General features: G+C 42.2%; 1 protein-coding gene across 1 annotated transcript in view; it reads left to right on the forward strand.

The window, feature by feature from the left end:
• Nucleotides 1-6,584: 6,584 nt before the first annotated feature.
• The window catches only part of SGCZ (sarcoglycan zeta), a 506,757-nt gene continuing 492,345 nt past the window's right edge, over nucleotides 6,585-20,996 (forward strand). The window contains exon 1 of the mRNA XM_074904117.1: nucleotides 6,585-7,199. Within this exon, the coding sequence (XP_074760218.1) occupies nucleotides 7,161-7,199 (39 nt within the window). The 5' untranslated portion in view covers nucleotides 6,585-7,160. The remainder of the gene's footprint in view (nucleotides 7,200-20,996) is intronic.

The following is a 20,996-nucleotide window of genomic DNA, read 5'->3' on the forward strand; positions in this document are numbered from 1 at the left end:
TTACTCTACAGTTGTCCATTAAGTTAAGGTATTAGCACGGTTCTGTTTAAAGTTGTTTACTTTCACAAATAAGTGGGAGGATCTATAGAAAACCTCTGTTAATGCAGGTTGAAGTTGGTCATTAGGTTCAAAGGTTACGAACAGGGCTCAGAGATGACCATGAAAGCATGTAAACACACACAATCCCAAACCACACTAATCCCACACCCTCGGAAATCTGATTTACAAATACGTACGGATTGCAAACGCATGGCACTTGGGTTTTTCTCGGTATTACTTTGGAATAGGTCTAGTTACAATTATAAGACTTATATTTACATTCAGAGCTGTGATCTAACATGATTTTGTGAGAAAGTATGCTCCTCACTCGGAGGTATTATTAATATTTGTGTATTAAATATTAATGTATACATGTATCTTTGCATGGTACTTTCTAGATATTAAAAAGAAAAGGTCTCTGTCCTCAAGAGCTTACAGTCTAAATACCATTGTTGTAAAAAGCATTTACCTCCTCATGGAACTGAACACACTCTGAAACTATTTCTTTCCTATGGAAATGACCAGCTTCTCTAAGCAGTGCACTAGAAATTGAGTGAGTTTTCCTACATAAAGTGGGAATTTTATTTTTTTTTCTGATTCATAACATTTATTTTAATTGTAGCTAAAGGTTTACAGATTTTTCAATCTAATTATCTTTTTGCATATTTACTCATTAAAATGCTCACATTACTTGCGAGAGATCAGTAAATAATTTTGTGAGGAAGCTTAGCTATTCAGGAATCCATATGCATTAAAGAGAATTATACACACTATTAGAGTACCTTAAATTCTCTGAGCTACAGAAATGTTGTACTTTGTTGAGCTGGAAGTGTGAACAGTGTTTCTTTTTTGAATATCCAAACTAGTAGGCTGCAATTTGGATTACTATACGGTAATACTTTGCAGTCTCTTTCATTCATAAACTTACACAGATGGGTAAGTATAATTTCCTTCATTTTACAGTTGTGGAAACCGGAGCAATAAGGGAAGTGAGTTATTGATTTGCATAAGGTCACAATGCAGGTCACTGAAGTAGTTTTCCTAACTGTCATCTCTCAGTTGGACTATTCTATACATAAATTCCATCTCTTGGAGGTATTTAGTAGAAAATTTATCTTTTCATGACAAATACGATCTCATTTTTTGCCTTTACTAAAAAAATAAATTCCTTATTGTCATCAGCTTACATTTTCTCCACACATCATATTGCCTACTGTGTGTTAATTTAATTGGCAAACTAGGCATTATAATGAATTGTTACAACAAGTGCTATTTTTACTGTACAATTTGTAACATCAGGGAACTGTAAGCTTGACAGGTAGTATTTGAATCTCAACTCCTAAGAGTGAACACAATCTAAAACAGTTGTATCAGAAAGGTAGGAACTACTTCCCCTGTCTTAGCTTCCAAATAGGCCTTATACTGGAGTCTTCACATGTAACTTTGCAAGTAGTTAGTGGTAGAGGTTTTGGACAAGGAGAAAGAAACAGCATAGAGGTGGAGAAAAAGGGGAAGAGTTATTTGGATTCGGTGATGAGAAAGGCAAGCTCCAAAGTTTTGGGAAGGCAGCATCTGAACTTTCCAGGACTAATTCAAGTCGAACTACTTCATCTCTTAAGACTTTACTGAGAATTCAGTCTAAATATTGCTTTTATTTCTCCAGCTTTCCTATTTGCCTTCAGATTTCATTCATACATTTCAAAGATCTGTAGAGTTTTCTAGGATGACAAAGAAAAAAATTACATGACCCCCAAGTTACAGACCAACAGAGCATTCTGCTGCAACTTTATTTGTGTTCATGATCGTAATAATTCCAAGTGAATGCAAACTGAAAGCATGAATCACAATATATCTTTAAATATTCCATTTTTTTTTGTTCAATATAAAAGTACTTCTGCAGTGAATAGAAGAATGATTGGGATGAGTCTTAGACATTTTTGTCCTTAGACATATGTCTAAAAAAATTAGACATATTTATTTGCTCACATGATAAAGCTAAACATAACAGCTCATGGGAAATATCTGCTCTGTTTTTCTTACTATAGTGTTATGGTTCTTCCTTATTCTTAGCTCTCTTAAGCCCCAAGGCACAACAAAGGTTTGCAGGCCCCTCTGCACCTTAGAAGCCTTTACTAGGCCAAAGAAAATGATTCTTTCTTGTTTGTGATAGGTTCTGAAGCATGAAAGACAGATTGGTATTTTATTGACTTCAGCCCAAAGGTCTCCAATTTTATGTTACTCAGAATACTCTTGCTAAGAGAGAATTCTAATGTAACATACATATACCTATGTTAGCCTGATACTCACGAATTTTAAAAAAGTTACACATTGTGGAGCAGTATAAGAAACATTTTCAGGTATACAGATTTGCCTTACAACTTGCGAAAAAATGTAGTAATTCTGTTTAAGAACTACATTAATACTCATATGTACTCATATTTGATGCTGAAGTCTGTATATCTAGCCTTAAATGTTGGGTTGGGGGGGTGTGTGTGTCCTTTTTAGAATGGAAAATACCTATGAAACGTGTCAAAAGAGCTGTATTGGCTTTTGAGTTATTCTTCCTTTCTTACTAGCAGTATGTTAGGAAATTTGTCCTCTGTATTTAAAAGGATGAGAAACAAGAGAGCGTAACACCCGTGCCTTCACTATGACAGATTGTATCATTTTCAATGGTTTCGTTATAGCTGGCACCTTTTTTTTCAGATGCATATGTGTAACTCTGCCTTGAGTTCAATCCTATGTGTATTAAGTTACTGAGCATGTGGTCCCAGATTCAGCCATCTAACTTTGGGGACTCCCTGTACAGTCAGAAGGAAACAGTCACTTCCAGAGATGATTCAGACCTTTATGAAATAAGTCTTCCTTTGGAAGTGTTTATGTTCCTGCACGGACTACCCTGAGAACTGAAAGCCACCCAATAAATTATCTGAGCTTATAGAAGATAAACCCACCCAAGAAGGTCTTCTAGGTAACCCTATCTTGAAAACTCCTCAGTGTGAGAAAAAGTCTCTTTCAGAGAGAAACGTGCTGACAAGAAGACAAAGCATTCTGTGCCATGTTGTTTGGGACATACTCCCATCTCTGCATCTCTGGAAAGATAAAGAAATCATGATGGCTACCTAGCACTGGAACTACTGTGCCTTTTTAAAAAGCGTGATTGTTGCTGGAAAGCTGTACCTTCTCACGGCTCCCAGCACAGGCTTGAACTGCACGTGCTCACTGTTTGGATGTGTCACAGGGGGAGCTGGCCACAATCCCTACGCTAGCTTGCTAATACCTTATGATTATAAAAATGGAAAACATGCTCCCCTGTTGTTTGCATGCAGTCTTAAAGGACTGCAGAAATTTTTTAAAATTTTTTTTTTTTAAGTCTAGGAGACAATTTTTCCATATTGGGTAAAATTCTGCTCTGATCTGGGAGACATTGCAAAGTCCTGCATATGTCCTTTATCCTGCTTTTGTACTTCAGAGTCAACTCCACTGCAAAAACGTACAAGGATCTGCAAAGAGCAAGTCTTTTTTGCCTTAATAAAAGGAAAAAACCCACCACCCTAGAAGACTAAATATCAAAAAATAACATAAAGCTGACCTTAACCTAAGTCAAATACTTCAAAGTTAAACACTCATTTTTTAAGGATGCTTATTCTTCCAGGATTCTCTTCTCATACAGTCTTTAATTATACCCTGACAGTACTATCTTTAATTATATCCTATATATAATCCTTAATTAAGCTTACCAGGAATGCCTGGCATAGGAAGACTGGGGCACAGGAAAGACACAGTGAATGACATTTGCATAGTGGTTTGTTAGCAGAAAAAAATAGAAAAGCTGGAAGGCTTAGCAGATGAATGAAGCAGATGAATACATGAATAAAAGCGATACAGTAGCTAAGGCAGTTGGATTTACACAAAATAACAGAATTCTTTCACTGGTCTACCGCACATTGACCCAACTGAACAAAGGGCCTAAGGTCAAAGTCACTGCTTGGTGAGTTTGCAGAGTGCTGCTTGCTTTGCGTTCCTAATTTCCAGATACTTATTTGCAAGCACCAGTCTCAGGCCTCATTTTCAGGGCTCAGACTCTGATTTGCTTAAAGATTTGCTGGTTTTTCTTTGGATCTATTCTCTTGGCTTAATTTCAGATTTCTCCTGTATTAATGGTAATGATAATATTTGCCCTTATAGTAAAATTTTGTGTTGACACTTATGCTGAATACAGTTGTTAACAGTGCTGAATGAAACAGAAAGCCCTCTTTAAGGAAAATAATAATTCCACACTGTAGGCAATGACTAAGACATAGGGCCACACATGAATAATGAGGATGAAAATGTCAGCCCTGTCTTCTGAATTAGGGCCCTGCAGTGAGAAAAGAGATGTCTTACAGATAATGCACAAGCTCAAAATTAAGATATTTGAAGCAACTAGAAGTTTGGTATTAACTTTGGAGTGCCTGCCTGAGCAACAGAAAACACTTTTAAAGTCCCTTGTTAGGTTATATTACCTATGAAGAGTGAAATATATTTTAAAGTATTATTCAAATAACTGCCAAAATCACTTTGGTTTGCCTTGTTTTCTAAGGAAATTAGGCTTATATGATTGCCCTGTCAATTTTCCTTGTCTCTTCCCTGAGCTCTTGACCAATATCAACCAAATTCAGCAGAGGATTCTCAAATGTATCACATCCCCACACATTTTGTGCCAAAAAAAAACCCCGAATGGAGGAGCGCCCCATCCAAGAAAGTCTGCAGTGTGGCAGTAACAAGATAGCAGAAGGTCGCGGGGCTGCAGGATCTCTGTTTTTACAAAGCTTGCATTTGCGCAGCTACTTGTTGATCCGCTAAGCAGCACGCGAACAGGTGTGGATGTATGGAGAGGCTCAGGGATGTACTGGTTATTCAGTGGCACTGGCCAGAACACCAAGGTGCTCTTGTACTACGTCCTCTGGTTGGTGTCACGCGCTGAGGCAGCCCTCTCCTCTTCCCAGTACTAGATATAGACATGTTTGGGGAGGCTTAGAAGTGCCTTCTGAGAGGCGTTTTCCTTCAACACGGTCTCTTACAGAAGCCTCTCCAGGTTTTTTATTTGGGAGGGTGGGTGGGGTAGGGTGGTATTTTTCTGTCAGGGAAAAACACTCCTACATTTCGTAGGTCCTACAGCAGCTTGATTTAGTGTCCGCTTTGGCAGTCTTTTATTTGGACATGAGTCTGTTGGCTTACACGGGAACGCCAGACCAAGTCTTCAATCTTTACAAATTGCAGTTCTAGATTAATGATAATAATGATCTTTATAACGCATTCACAATGAACCTGAAAGTCATGTACAGTTTGTGCTAAGAGGAGAAATGTCATTTGCTTGTGTCTTTCTCTCATCTATAGGGTTTTCCAGAAGATGAGGGCTATATTCAGTCTTCAGAAATGGCTATCACTGGCCATCACCCAGGGCTCAAGCTTATGTTAACCTTGAAGTGTTGGAAGATGCAAACAAATCTATATTGAACTGGAAACAGACTACGCACTTTGAGATATTAGAGCTGTCTACTTATGTCAAATTATCAGGAATACCAATTCTATTTACAGTAGCATAGAAAGGAGGTGATAGTATTAGAAAGTGATAGTTCTGAATTTGCCATTCATGAAGTTAATAAATCAGGCTCCCGAAAGACTGATGGCAGGAAACCAAAAATCTCAGCCTTGTTCTCCAGAACTGCAACAGATTTACGATAAAGGGCCATGATAAAAATCAGGATCTTGGTGGGGAGGAATTTGAGATCTTACATCTAATTTTGCTTCTCTTTGGACTGATGTGAGAGGCACAAGACGGCGAAGCCTTTCCGAAAAGGAGGTTAGTAAAGTAACAGTCTGAGAGACTCAGACTTAATCCGTGTGCCATCAGAAATGCTGCTCCACCAAAGCTGCAGCACGTTAATGATCCACCCAACAGCTGCACAAAACCCGTGCACTTCAAGCCAAAGACTGAGAAGTTTCACATCGCCTTATTAATTTAGGTACACCCGCAGGTACATAGATGTATTTCTTTTTTATAGGGAGCCATACATGAGGCAGTAACGGGTTTTAAATTGGTGAGTTTGCTATTATTCAAAACACGTGGGGCTAGAGACGAGACATTTGGCGAGGGTGGCGGCCCCGTGGCGTGGCGGAGGGGGGAGCGGGTGGGGGCCGCGTTAAGAGCCGGGGGATGCGCTGCTCGGAGAAAGGAAATGTTGCTTTTTGAGAGCTGGAGAAATCCCCCCCGTGCGGGCCGTGAGGAGGGAAGTCAGTCACCTGGCGGTGAAGGACAGTAAAACAGGAACGAAGAGGGAAATCTCTGTCTCTCTCTCTCCCTTCTCTCTCCTGCAAGAGATCCACCTCCTGTTTTCCTCCCAACTCTTTTAGCATAACCTTCAAAGAAGACCATTCCCTACAGACTTTTTTTTTTTTTTTTTTTTTTCCACTATCATTATTATTGAGAGGATACCTCTAGCTGCAAAACAATTTTTGAGTCTGTGCAGGACTTGGGGGATTTTGTTATCTTGCCAGCGAAATCGTTCATCGCTAATGTCTTGCGCTCACAGGGTGCTAAATTAGCTACCAGAGTAGGCATGACGGAGAAGGGCTTTTATCATTGACTATTCTCTTCAGTTTGAACACATTCGCTTGAAATTTGCTGCATGATGCTGTCCAGGGAAGCAGGATTTTTTCTGAGGATGCAGCGATTCGCCGGTTTCTGAGCTTATTGCAGAAGAAAAAAATAATCTTTAAACTGAGTGGAATTTTTTTTTTTATTTTTTTTTTTTTTTTTTCCTGTCTCTTCCTTTCATTGCCAGAGGACGCGAATCTCTCGCTGGAGAAGGATCACCTGTCGCTTTAATCCTTAAAGGAGTTCTTTTTTTTTTTTTTTTCCTTTTAAAAGTGAATTATTTTATTTATTTATTTATTTTAACCGGTGGAGGCGTGATCGCGGAGAATGAGACTGAGGGGAGCTGCCGGGGTTTGGAGGACAAGGCTGAGTTTAGGCTGGAAACTGAGAGACTAGCTTCCCCCCTCCCCCTTATTTTTTATTTATTTATTTTTTGGCACAACTTCCCTACTTTCCCCTCCGCTCCGCTCAGTTTCGCTCTATGGACAGATCGGCAAACCCGGACGCGGAGGAGCTCAAGGTAGGCGACCCGCCGGGTGCCGCCGTTACGATTTGGGTTGGATCCCGTCCTGGCCTCCCCGCTGCCTGGCCGCGGGGGCGGGGGCTGCGCGGGGCGGCGCGGAGCGGGGCGCAGACCCCGCGGTGGGGGGAAGCGCTTAGAGGGGCGGCTGCCCGAGCCCGGCGCGGCTTCGCCTTCCGCCTGCGCGGCCGCGAGCGTCGGCACGGTGCTGTTAGTAATAACGCCGAGGGTGACGGTGACGGTGATGATGGTGATGGTGATGGTGGTGCTGCCCGTGTGCTCTCGGCGTTGCATCAGCACTGGGGGCAGCGCCGGGCGCAGCAGCGATTTCGCCCTGAGAGGAGACGGCAGCGGACCTGCGGGTTTCCCGGCAGAAGTTGGCTCTGAAGCCTTTCTCGCCTGGGCATCTCCTCTTCCTCCTCCTCCTCCTCCCCTCGCCGCCGGGAGCGAGGGGGAACCTCCCACCCCCCCGCTCGCCCCCAGCGCGGCGCCCGCGTCCCCTCCCCGAGCCGGGGAAGCGGCGGCGGGATGCGGGGCAGCGGCCGCCGGTCGGCCACTGGCTCCGGGGCTGCTTGAACAATAAAACTTTGCATTAGGACGCTGCGAGTGCGAGGATTCCCCCCCCCCCGGCCCGGCTCCGGCTCCCTCCCCGCTGAAGGAGCATGCCTGAGAGCGCTGAGCATGCTCCTTTGCGGAGATGGAGAGCCTGCCCACACCTGCTGTTAGACACCCCCCCCCAGCACTTGAGCGGAATTTGGCTCAAATAATCATGATAATAATCTAAATCTATCCATCTATACGGGGGTAAAGAGGGTGGGGCGGGGGGGAGCGGGCGCGGCGGGGCCGCCGGGCGGGAGCCAGAGGGGCCGGGGGGGGGGGACACAGGGTGGCGAAGGTACCGCTGCACGGCCGAGGAAGACACGGGGGAGGAAGGGGAAGATAGTCTTCCTCCCCCGCCGCACGCATAGCCATCTCCGGGACACCCGCTCGGGGCGCCGGCTCCCCCCGGCTGGGGAGGGGAGCTCTGGTGAGCCCCGAAGTGCTGCCGCGGGCTTTTTCCCTTCCCTGAGAAAACCTCATCTCAAAGTACTTCAGCTTGCTCGTCCCTAAGTGAATAGATTCACCCCAGCCTTGCTCGCAACCGCTAGAAATCCCAGAGGAAAGGCGAACAGGACTGTAGCGCTGCCCGGGTATCTGACGTGACGGCAGCGCAGGACGGAGGAGGCAGTCAAAGAATTGCTTGAGAACCACGGCTCCTCATACCAAACCGCAAATGCTGCCTGCCTGAGCTGGGGAGTCCCCTCCCTCCTTCCCCAGCCTTTCCAAGATTTACAGGAGACAGCTGGTGTGGGAAAGGCAGGAGCCGAGCCTTCCAGTTAAGGGGTGGGAAAAAAAAAAAAAAAAAAAAAAAAAAGTTTTATTGAACGGATTCTTTTTAAAGGGTCCTTAAAGAAGATAATGTTTATTCTAAGAGGGGACAGCGCTTTGCGGGAATTGTGCATAAAGCCCCAGGGGCACGTCCCGCTGCCAGCAGGGCATCCAGCGCCGCGCTGCTGGAGGGGAAGGGGTTTCCAGTAATCTCCCAGTCATCTGCGCCGCAATTAAAACCAGCGAGTGCAGCCTGAGCGACCTTGAGCAGAGCAGCATGGCCGAGAAGTGGGGCTGCTCCGAAGGAGAAGCGCTTTAATTTTCCCCGGCCCCCCGCCCCTTCCACTCCTAAGAACGGGAAGAGACTCAGAAGGAGGGAACAAGCCCCGCCGGCCCGGGGCTGCTCCCGCCTCTCCCGGGTGCGTTCCTGGTGCGCGGCCGCCGGGGAGCGGTGTGAGAGGCCCCCGGGGAACCGCCCGGGGGGGCGGGCGGAGCGGGAGGGGTGCCCGGGGGGGGCTGTCGGGGCGGGAGCAGAGCTCGGGGGGGCTTTCGGGGCAGGAGGGGTGCCCGGGGGGGGCTGTCGGGGCGGGAGCAGAGCTCGGGGGGGCTGTCGGGGCGGGAGCGGAGCCCGGGGGGGGCTGTCGGGGCGGGAGGGGTGCCCGGGGGGGGCTGTCAGGGCGGGAGGGGTGCCCGGGGGGTGCTGTCGGGGCGGGAGCGGAGCCCGGGGGGGGCTTTCGGGGCGGGAGGGGTGCCCGGGGGGGGCTGTCAGGGCGGGAGGGGTGCCCGGGGGGGGCTGTCAGGGCGGGTGCCCGGGGGGTGCTGTCGGGGCGGGAGCGGAGCTCGGGGGGGCTGTCGGGGCGCCTCGGCCGCCCACCGGCAGGGGGAGGTGCTGCCCGACGGCCGCCGGCGGGGGGGGGATCTGCCGCCCCAACCGCGGCGCTTCGTGCCAAGCAGCGGTGCGGAGCGGCCCCTACGCCTCGCACCAGCGGGCTGGGGGTTCCCCGCAGTGCGAACCGTCCAGCCGCTTTCCCACCGGCAGGAGCGTCAGGGGGGGCAAGCCCCCGGGTGCTGCTGCAGTTGGGCACCATGAACAGTAGCTCCAGTGCTGCTCTGAGTGGTGAGGAGCTTCTCTCAATTTCCGGCTAGTCTCAGGAGATGTTGAGACATTTCACGGTTCCACTCCTTTTCCCCCGGGCCAACGCTGACCCTTGCCAGACTGGAGGGGCAGGCTCGGGGTGCGCGGTCAGCAGGCAGCTGCAGGTCCTGGGGTGTCGAGTGAGCTCCCTCCCACATGGTATCGCCCGGGGGCTCCGCCGAGGAATGGCAAATAGGGTGGCAGGGTGTCATAGCAGAACTTGCCAAGAATTTTGGAAACGCGCTGGACGCGGTCTTGCGTGATCCTGGGTTTCCTCCGTTATGACAAATGTATGCCAGTAAGCAGCGAACAGGATAATGGTAACTTCTCTACTAACACTAGTAGTCAGATGTGCTGGCTCTAATGACAGGATGTAATAATGATGTTGGAAATGCGTACTATGTGATATATAAAGCTTCTGATACATCCCGGATCAGGCATTAAATATAAATTTGAAAGCTGTGTGTTATTTCCTGCACTGATTGTAATGAATTCTGTATAATATATAAAAATATATATGTAAAGATGTATAATGAATAGACATTTTCAAAGGTCACTCGGGAAAAACTAAACAAGTATCGTGTGTAACACTTGCTGTTGAGGGTAGGTGTGGTTCCCCTTATTAGTCCATGCACAAATTCCTGATGAAACTGCTCAGCACTGCAAACAGTACTCTTTCAGAGATTTTGAGCTGTTCTGGCTTTCCTTTGATCTGTCTCATCTTCTGTCTCACAGGCATACAAGAACTTTCCTCCGACTTTTTAATTCACAGACTTGTGGGTCTTTTGTTTTAAAGGAGGAGTACTGAAAACACAGACTAAATAACTCTGCTATAGTTGCCCTCTAGTCTTCGGTTTAGCGTTGTGAAGCGCTTTCCGTTACCTAAAGGATATGTGGTTGTCTATACCTACATTTTGAACATGCATGAAATGGGCTGTTTAAGTATTTTATAGGGCTTTGTGGTTTGTATATGTGTATAAAACATTATGATTTAACTTACGTGCTTTGCGTTTAATGTATTCAAAATTTATGTTGAATCATTTGTATTTAATTGCTTGAAATTATCTGCGTTTGGTTTGGAAAGAAGAGTGGAGAGGCATTTGTGTTTGCTGGACTGCTGTTGACTTGTGATTTTCATTGATGGATAGGTTGTGACAGATTTAGTCCTTCACGTTTGTCCAATTGTTTGACATACAATTCCTTTAATGTATATCGTGACCATTTCTTTGACATTTTTTTAGCAACCGTGATTTTTGTATGCTCTTAGATAGTGGGAGATAGTATTCCTTGTAGTCTGTAAAACACTGCGATACTTTTCTGGAGGAACGTTTGTTTGTAATCGAATGTAAGATAACAGTAAGATTGTTAGCATGATGGAATAAAAAGCGTTCTGGAAACCATTTCTTACTACTTGAAGATGCTGGTTCAGTGAGTATTTTTCATTACAGTCCCAACATGTTATTTTTAATAGTGTGTTTAAGTGTCAAAATTATCACTTCTGATATGCAAAAAGCTTTAAACGCTGTATGCTATTTCTGAATCATCTTGTAACCAGTAGCGGAATTTCTTTATTCAGTTTGCGAGAGAATATTTATCGTCTGTTCATGGTTTTACATTTCCTGGTGATATAAAACTACTTAACATTCGCTTACAGTTGAGGTTTTGCAATAATACTCTTCCAATGACATTTATGTAATTTATGAAATACTCGTCAAAGAAATTCCAACAAGGAAACCACAAGAGTTTAAACAAAAGGTTGATTCAGTAGTGGTCTTGAACACGTAAATCACTTCACTAAATTAACAGGAGAACTAATACCCAGAGGAATTTTATAATTTATTTATTTATTTTTAAAAAGAAGGAGCCAGGGAAACTCATGTGCTTGGTGTGGTGTGGGAGGACTTTTGATGAGACTAGGTAGGTGGTTATATTTCTGTTTTAAGTTAGTCATTTTGTAATGAGAAGTATAGTACTCTATGACACTCAATATATTCTTCTGAAAGTCTGCTTCATTTATTCATGTCTCTGCTTGGGACATAGACATCTTAGCGTGGCTACTAAGGGATTTGTCTTTTTAATGCAAAACTTGCTCTTTCCTACCCTTCTCTACCTAAGAAACCATCGTAGTTTGCAAGGGCCCTATCAACAGTACTTGATAAAGACAATTAACCTTTGCATTCACAGTCGGAGAATTCAGCCTTTAAACCGTTCTTCATGAAAGGTCAAGCTGAAATGGTGTTAAGGTAATATACATGCAAATTCCTTTTCTCTGTGTTTCTATTGTGGGATTTCCTCTCCATCTCCCAACATGTGTAAGGACTAGACATGGTCCAGGAGGCTGGAGAGAATTCTATGCATAAGATACAGTTGTTCAGCAGACATAGAAAAAAGGTCAAGACAACGGCAGGACTCTCACTATACGCTTTAGAAATCATTCCTGTACTATCACTACCAAGAAACAGTACTAACTTGTGCCAGAGCTTTTTGACATTGTACACTACAGCTTTGCTAAGCTCAACACTCTTTAAATGAAAAATACATCAAAATCTGAAGGCTTGATTAAAGGGAAAAAAGCACTTTATCTTCCTGCTCTCCACGGCTTTGGGCATAAATACTGTTGTGTTTTCCTCTGCCACAGTATTCTGCACTTTAAAAAAAAATAGATGTAAGCGATTTACATAAAAGTTAGCAACAGATTTCTGTCTCCTTTAAATGGAAGAGGTTAGTGTGTGATTGTAGTGTAAGCTGGGGTTGTTTCTCTAGGTCTGAATGTAAGACTTGGACACAATGTATAACTCATGCTAGAGCCTCTCAAAGATAAATCAATCTAATGTGAAGACCTATTTGGAAGTCCCGGTCATCCTTTCTTTTTATATGTCCCTTAACGGTTTGCAGGTTGATACAGTTTTCTGAGGTTCCCGATTAGGTCACGAGCAAGATTGTTTGCAAGGTATTATGGCTGAAATGTCACGAGAGACGTTTCCTGTGAAATCATTTCTCCTCGTGCTATTTTATATAAACTTCGTAAATCCATGTCCAACATAGTTGTTTCTATGTCCTCTAAGGATCCAGCATTCCAAAGGACAAAGATAAGAATTCAAATACAAAAAAGAATGCACACTGAGTTCCGAATAGACTTTTTTCTTACTTTGACATGGAAGTTCCAGGGGCCTCTCCATAGGGAGAACACTCTCATTTTCTTCTCTGTTCTTTCAAAAGAAACCTGGAGAACATGGCTTAGAAGTTGTACCATTGTCTTTATTTTGAAATACGCTGTACATTTAAAGAGCTTACAGAAACCTACTTAATGCCCTGTTGTACTTCTGGCTGCAGCCATATATAATGCCACTGTAATGACAGAATTACTCAACGGTCCAAGAATGTTGACATTTATCTACTAAGCCATCAGATCCTTTGCTAATTCTAAGATATTACATGTTAACTCTTTGTTCCGTACCAAACCCCTTCTTTTTGAAGAAAAATATTGGGAGGTTGCTATTCACGAGCACTGGATTTTGTTCCTTGTCACAGGATGGAATAAGTGTTGGCTAAGCCACAGCAGTGTGAGACGCAAAATGTGAGGCTTTATTATCTGTTAGCTGTATTACTGCAGCTAATCACACAAGGCCAGATTTACTCAGAGGTACTGAGCAAGTCAAAGCAAGTTCGTGGTGTTCTACAATTTTAATAAGAAAAAATATGTTCTGTCTGTACCTCCCTCTTAAACATCTAGCTAACACATTAAGTAGGATTGTGTGATTTCACTCCTGTGTATTTGCACTGCTTGAAAAGTGCTGTATGAGAACAGAGTATGTTTCTGCAATTTTAAATTTGCAGTACTTTGTTAAATCAGTGCAGTTACATCAGCAGAAGTACATCAGTGATATGTCTAAATATCAGTGCCACAAGCAGTAGGATGCCTCAGGCATAAAAATCTGGCCTTTAGCCATATTTCTCTGTTTTATCAGTCCTCTTCATTCCAACTGGGCAGCATGGTCTGAAATTTATAGGTTTCACTTTCCTGCTCCTACAACTCTTGAACAGAGAAATTATGTTAGCAAACAGAGGTCACCACTACTGAAAAATCACCTCCTATCCAGTTTGTCAGAAGGTAATTGTGTACATTTAATGGAAGTACATAAACTGAAGACGCAATTAATTTGAATTTGTGCTTCCTAAGTGCGTTGTTCTTTGTACCATAATCAGGGTGGAAAGTGCAGATTGTTGAACCAGACCCACACAGGTATTTTTGCTATTTTTGCTCTTCAAGATCAGTGTTGCTGATACTCGTATTTCTCAGTTATGTAGATCATCTACTACTCAAAATTGTTCATAAAGTATTTTGAGCTAGATTCGAGAAAGGGGAAAAACTTGCCAACTTCATATTGAACACAAGCGGTCCAGTTGCCCCAGTTCCGTGGCTACATGGCACAACAGCCCTTTAAAATCCGTATAGGTTTGAATTCAGGAAGACCTTCATGGAAAATCAATTTAACATAAAATAGCAAAATTATCTGATTGGCACATTGATAGTTGAGATATTGTGGTCTGTTGGGACCTGTAGCTGAGAAAAAATGCCATAAACCACTTAAATAATCCTAAATTACATTATTTCTAGTTAAAGCTAGTCCACATGCACAAAGAACTCCGTAAATGTCTCCGCCCTTTAGCTAGTTGAAGACAAGTAAATTAACAGTATTAGAGGAAGATTTCACTCAACTTAGAGTTGCATTTAACAACTTGCCAACATACATAAACCAATTAAAACTAAAAGTAAAATATCAATAGAGCCTTTGCTGCTTTATAAACTAGTACATTTCTGCACATAAATCAACAGAGATGGCAAAAGTTGAAAGGCGATCTAAAATTTCAGGAGTTAGCTATAACAAAGAGAATTGCGCCTCAGAATCTGGGTTTTACCTCGCGTTCACTTGGAAGTCTTATATTGAAAGGGTGTTAAATCTGAACGCAGAAAGGCGTCTAGGCGTTGCATATCCAGCCTGCATGCTGTGTGCTGGCAGCGGGGTCAGGGCTGGGGAGCCCCCTCTCCGCCTTGTCTTTCCTGTTTGGACTTGTGGCTAAGGCATAAATGCAGTTTGGCTCCGAGTCCTGTTAGAAGTAGTCAAGCTTATTAACAGGCTCATTATGAGAGCTCGAAGTCTTACGTTTTCCAGGAACATTCATTATTTCCTTTATGAGCAGCTGCAAGGAAGGTGCCTGCAGTGCAAGGGAGGCTCAGTCCTGGGAAGCAATCCGCCAGGGCCTCACGTTACCCACCGGGCACAGAGAGTCTGCAGATACCTCAGTTTTCCCTAGTAAGACTGCTTAGGCACACCACACTAATGACTAACACGTTTGCTCGCCTATTTCCCACCTGGACTGAGAGGAGTATCTTTGGATTTATCCTGCCTAGGGGCATTGATATTAATCTACCAGATATGTCAAATTCTCCTGAGGACTGTGATCCAGTGAGGGTGCTCAAACGATGAATTCTTTGCAAGCATGAGTTCAGCACACAATAGTAGCCCCGATAGCTTTCACTTGATAAGTAACCAAAGAAGGTAAAAATGCCTGGGTCTTCCCTTTAATGGTTTGGAATGGTTTGGGGTTTTTTTTGCTTGTTTTTTTTTTTTTTTTTTTTTTTTTTTACTATTAACTTAAGCTACATATATTTTTATCATGAAAAGGTGGTTCCAGCACAACTTGGAGGGGTTGTTTCTATTCTGAAGAAAAGATTGAGCCAATTTTCTGCACTCAAAGTGATTGCTTGGTCATCATGGTCCAGCAGAACATTTAAGAAGGTGAATCTCAGTCCAGTAGAGAAACTCCTGTCAAGATTGTAAGGCTTCAGAAGATATATAAGATTTCGGTCTGATGATTTTTTTTTTTTTTTTGGTGGTAATTTGTCTTGATTAATTCAGGAGTCAACCTGCTGAGCAGGCTGGCTGTTGCAAATCTCATTCACAGAGTAATGTATGTGTGAGGAAGGAAGTTGAATGATCTATGCCCCAATAAATGGCAGAGAGCATTTCAGAATGTATTACAAAGAGACTAGAAGTTTTTCTAAGACTATTTAGCCTTAAAGCTGAAACTCATGGTCTCAGTTATTACTTTCAATAATTTGAAAATTAGCTGTAAATAAGTACAAACTAGGAGCCACTCACTATAAAAATACACTCTGCCAAAGTGACACAAAATCCTAATCCTCTCAGAAGCTGAGAAGAGTTCAGGCAAAAAAGAAGACGACAAAATTTGGACTAAGATCCATCTGTGCTTTGTTTTCCTTGAGTCATCACCAACAGATGGCAAATACTCTATAGAAAATCACTCAGCTGAGTTACTTGTTTGTGAGGTACCTCAGGCATCTACGCTTAGTTCTTAGTTCTGACCTTACCCTCTTTGTCAGAAACTCAGTTTCCTCTGGAGGTTCAGACAGGTGCCAGCACGCAGGCTTGTGTGTAATTATGCCTTCAGATACAGTACCCGTTATGTAAATACTAGTAATAATTATCTTCCTTTTTATTACTTCTCAAACAATAGGTTTCACTGCTAACACAAGACTGCTTAGCTGTGTCAAAATGTATAGGTGGTTGCAAAAATAGCTAGCAACAAGCTGGTATTGACTGTCACTTCCTGTAGGACTCAAGTTGACATCTACTATTTCAGATAATACTTCAGTTTAGAAATATTCTACATGCTATTTCCCAATAACTTCTTCAGTTGAGCAGACATGAGATGAATGCAAAAAAAAAAAAAAAAATCTATTGCGTAGACTCATGTTACCACTTAATCTTCATGCAGGGAAAATTATTATTCCGTTTCATCGGTGTTTTATTAGGTTTTCCTGAAGAAGCTGGCAAAAGAATATCATTCTTCAGAGACTAACAACAGGAAAGTGTGTGCTGTTTCCCCAGTACTGGCATTAACATTCTCATTTCTCTAAGTATATCTTATTTTCAGGGGAGTGAGATACTATTCTTAGAAATGATATCATACCTTCCTTCGTTTCTCCCCCAACTCATTATGAGGTGCAAGTGAGTATGTGATTGGAAAATGATCTATTTGCCCAGAAGAGACCTCTACCTAGTTAAGTTCCATATTTTGTTCAGTATTAATTTAGATGAGGTAGATAATAGTCACTGTTCATGTAAATATGTCATCTACCCAGTCTACAGAGACCACTTGTGCTTGCTTAATAAAATTATGGGTATGTGGGCAGTGCCTCTGTGTCTCATGGTAAAACTTCCGTCACGCTGCTGATGGGCATAAAACAGAAGGCACCCTTTGCCAAGGTGCTGTCTGTCCTATTGAACCTGGACTTTTGTAAGCCTTGATCAATGAATTAATGTATCTAGTAGGCAGCAAACTGCAGCATGATGAGCAGAGCAAAGAGGGAGTGCCTAGAATAGCTGCACTGAAGCCTAGCACCTGATATGTCAAGAATTACACATTATATTGAGTAACATTCATTTCAATTTGGGGGCATATGCCTCTGCATCAGACTACAATGCTATTATTTCGGAATAGACGCACCGAGCTTGCCAACGCAGTTTTAGAATAGCCAAGTGGAATGTAAAGATTTCAAGTTGAAAGGGAAGGCTGAGCAGTGAAATAACAAACGACAGCACAGTGATCATGTGCTGAGCTGGTGGCAAACTGAATCGAAATGGCTATATGGCTGTCTGCGCTATTGTTCATGCTGATGCCTCACTGACGTTGCTTAATTATTCACAGATTTAGCACTGGGTTTTGTAATTTTTCAAAAATAGCATAACCGAGTGTTTTGTGCTAACTGGTGTTACCATTCAGTAAGCAATGGGTGTGTGGCATGTGCAACATTTAGATGCATGGGAAAAAAAAAAAAAAAAAAAAAAAAGGTGCTAGAAAACTCAAATGACTACTCAGAAAATTTGTAGGAAGCGTGTGTTTGTGGACATGGGCTTGTATAGGAGGTGATGGATGCAGAAAAATCGGAGAAGCTATGAAAGCGGCTGATGTTGCTATTGTCAGTATGAGTTGGATGGTGTTAAGACAATTACTCTCTCACTGTCCCGATGGATTGTTACTACTGAATTAGTATGCCATGTGTTTTATAGTTTTATAAAGCAGAGGATCAAAACTTGCATTCCTAGGCATTGCACATTTCCCCTAATTCTATAGCTGGGACCCATTTCACTTAGATTTCATGGATATTGTTTTAGGGAAAACCTGTCCTCTTCTGTTTCCCATAATGCCAAATAACCTTTTTACTACCTCACCCTTTATTAAAATAGAGCTAAGGATACTAGCAGGGACTAGCGATTACAGGTATCAGTATTGTTTCCATCTGTGAAAAAATAGCTTGTCTGCTCCTAAAACTAATAAAATAGACAAACTTATATTTCTGTTATGGTGTTGGTGTGAATTTTCTTTAAAACAGAAGTGTACTTAAATCGCAATTTCTATGACTGTCATCACGTTTGTCTATGTGCATAGGAGTATATTTCAGTGTGGTTCTGTGCTTTTTTTCTCACCCTTATCTGACCTGCCAGCAAGTTGCACAGATTGAGCGTGCCTAACTCTTCTAGCAATCACAAAGTGCCATAAATTTTAATTTTAGGGGGCAAAACCACTTTTAAACCGAGATCCAAAGTAAAACGCAGCTGAATCAGCAGTAGTGCAGAGGTAGTAAGCTCTACTGGAGGGCTGGCAGTGGGCAGCTGGTAGCTGGAGCATCTCAAATTGGATCACCACTCACAAAACAGAAGGGGGCAACCACAGTGTTAAGTGCCCCTTCAGCATATTTTTCGGAGTGTGTGTATGCTGTGAGTTGCTACTATTCACATTATTCCAGAATTCGACCCAAGAATGATGGCATAAGGGCAGATGATTGGGACATATTTAACAGAAATTGCTGTTTGCTGCAGAAGGTTGTGATGGTGGTTTTGCTTCTTGCTTCTTTTATTATTATTGTTACTTGTCTGGTTTGAATAAAGAGATCTAAAATTGCCTAATTTTTTTTTTCTGATCTCGTAAATTAAAAAAAAAAAAAATTGCAAAAATTTCACTGTGAAAAGAATGTTTTCTACATGAGGAAGTTAAGTACCTATTTCCACTTAAGTTAAAAGCCCAGTTTCCCTAACCCTGAAATGATATGATGTTCACTTATATGTATTTTTACAGTAACATAGAAAGAATTGTTCTTTGTAAAAGAATTTATCTGAAACAGATTTAAATGTAACCTGAGAGGACAAAACATGAAACAAACAAACAAAAAAAAACCCCCCAGAGTTAAACTTTTAAAACAATCAATTTTATTCTGCACACAGCAGTTCTTGCTGTCAGCAGGAATAAAGTTTACCACTGTTGGAAACTTGCAAAAAGTCAGATGTGTTCCTGTAAAATGCCTTCTCAACTGGAAGTAAACAAGACCACGCCTTTCAAGAATCTGGAATCTCCTTATTTTAGCATTTTAGGCTTGTGTCCTAAACACCTGCTCAGAAGTAGTTACAAAAATGTGATTTGAATGAAGGAAATACTATATTCCTATGCGACAGAAATCCTGTTATTGACTTTCTGAACTTCCCCAGGCCGAATACACAGGATTCAGCTGTTCATCTCATGGAGAGCTGAGATGCCTGTATCCAAAAGTTGAACTGGGATTAATATGGATGTCTTTGTGATTGTTGTTACACTTCAATAAAACTAATCTATTATATTACCACGAGTCATATCGCAATTAAGTCTAATGACAGACACAATCACTGTTTTTTATTAAAAAATTACCTTCTGTGAACCTTTAAGGGGAAGAGAAGACAGGAGGAGGAAGAATTACCTGTCTGCTCAATTTATTCTGTTTTAATCTAGGGCCAATTAAAATAACTTTTTTCTTTTAAAATATGCCTTTAAAAAAGCGTACCTTTTAAAAGAGAGGTAAAATTATAATGCATCCCGCATATACAGTCTATATCGGGATCAGTTTGATGGGTAGCTTGCTATTATTGGTACCTTCTTCTGAAAAAAACTAAACAAATGAAAACCTCAAAGCTGTAAATTTTCACAGGCCAGGGCTAAGAATGAGATGGCGATGCTGTTTACTGGGATAAATCAGGTGCTACTAACAGAATTTCAATACCAGTGGTTAATAGTATCATCAGCAGTAGCTCTTGAAAGAGGCCTGACTGCCTAAAAACAATTTTAAACACCGAGACAAGTCAATCAGTATACACCTAAAAATATGCATTGAGGGATGCAGGTTGCATACATTACAGCCTTTTTTTTTTTTTCTTTTTTCTTTCTAACCTGTGAGATCTTGAATTCTTTTGTTCACTTATTCAGGAACTTCAGGTCTGCTTGTTGCTGGTCATGGGGTGGAGAAAGAGTTTCTAGGGGAAAGACAGGGCACAGAAATAGCCTTCAACTCAAAATTCTGATGATAGGGGGATGCTGATGTGTCAAAAATGTAAATATCAGCTCAGCCAATGTACACTGACTACAGCCTGAAAGGTTAGAAGGTAGGCCCGTTTTCACATTTTTATGTTTTGCAGTATCAGAACTTATAGCCTGTAAAATTTGAAAGTGGCTAAGGGTGCAGTGGGAAGCAAATACAGAGATGTCAGTAAAGCCACCAGTGTTCTTGGGAGCACTATCCTGGATCATGACTAAATGGATGCTTCTGACCAAGTGCTAGCAATTTTGACAGGGCTGTATAAAGGAATAGTTTTCTGAAACTTTTTTTTGGTTTGTTTGGGTTTTTTTGTTGTTGTCGTTTGTTGGGTTTTTTTGTGTGTTTTTTGTTTTTTGTGTTTTTTTTTAAATTAAAATGCCTATTATGAGCTCCAAATGTATTTTTATTTGTGTTTCATGGAACCTAGTGTTGATTCAGGGAGTAACATGCTCCTGGTAGAGGAAGTATTTCTGCTTATGGTCATAGAGTAAATTAAGAAAAGTGTAATTTCCTAGACATCAGCCTGAGAAAGAAAATAGCCTTGAACCTTTTAAAAAATGTGGAAGAATAATATTTATGGAAGATAATATAGTTATCCATTGACTCCTGGAAAGCAGTACAGCAAACCTGACTGTAGGTGTGATTTAGAACATGATGAATCCTGGGAAGTTGTAGTGTCATCACGTGCACTGGTCTTGAAACTTTTCTGAACAGTCATTTTGAAAGGCTATCACTAGCTAGGCCCAGTAATTAATACTGCAGCAAAATGTCAGTGAAGAAAAATGGTGGCAAAATACCATACCACAGAATGATAGAATCATGGAATAGTTCAAGTTAGAAGGTCAGCTAGTCTACCCCTCCCCTGCAA

Source organism: Athene noctua, chromosome 4 (assembly GCF_965140245.1).
Source record: "Athene noctua chromosome 4, bAthNoc1.hap1.1, whole genome shotgun sequence".
Taxonomy (NCBI): Eukaryota; Metazoa; Chordata; class Aves; order Strigiformes; family Strigidae; genus Athene; species Athene noctua.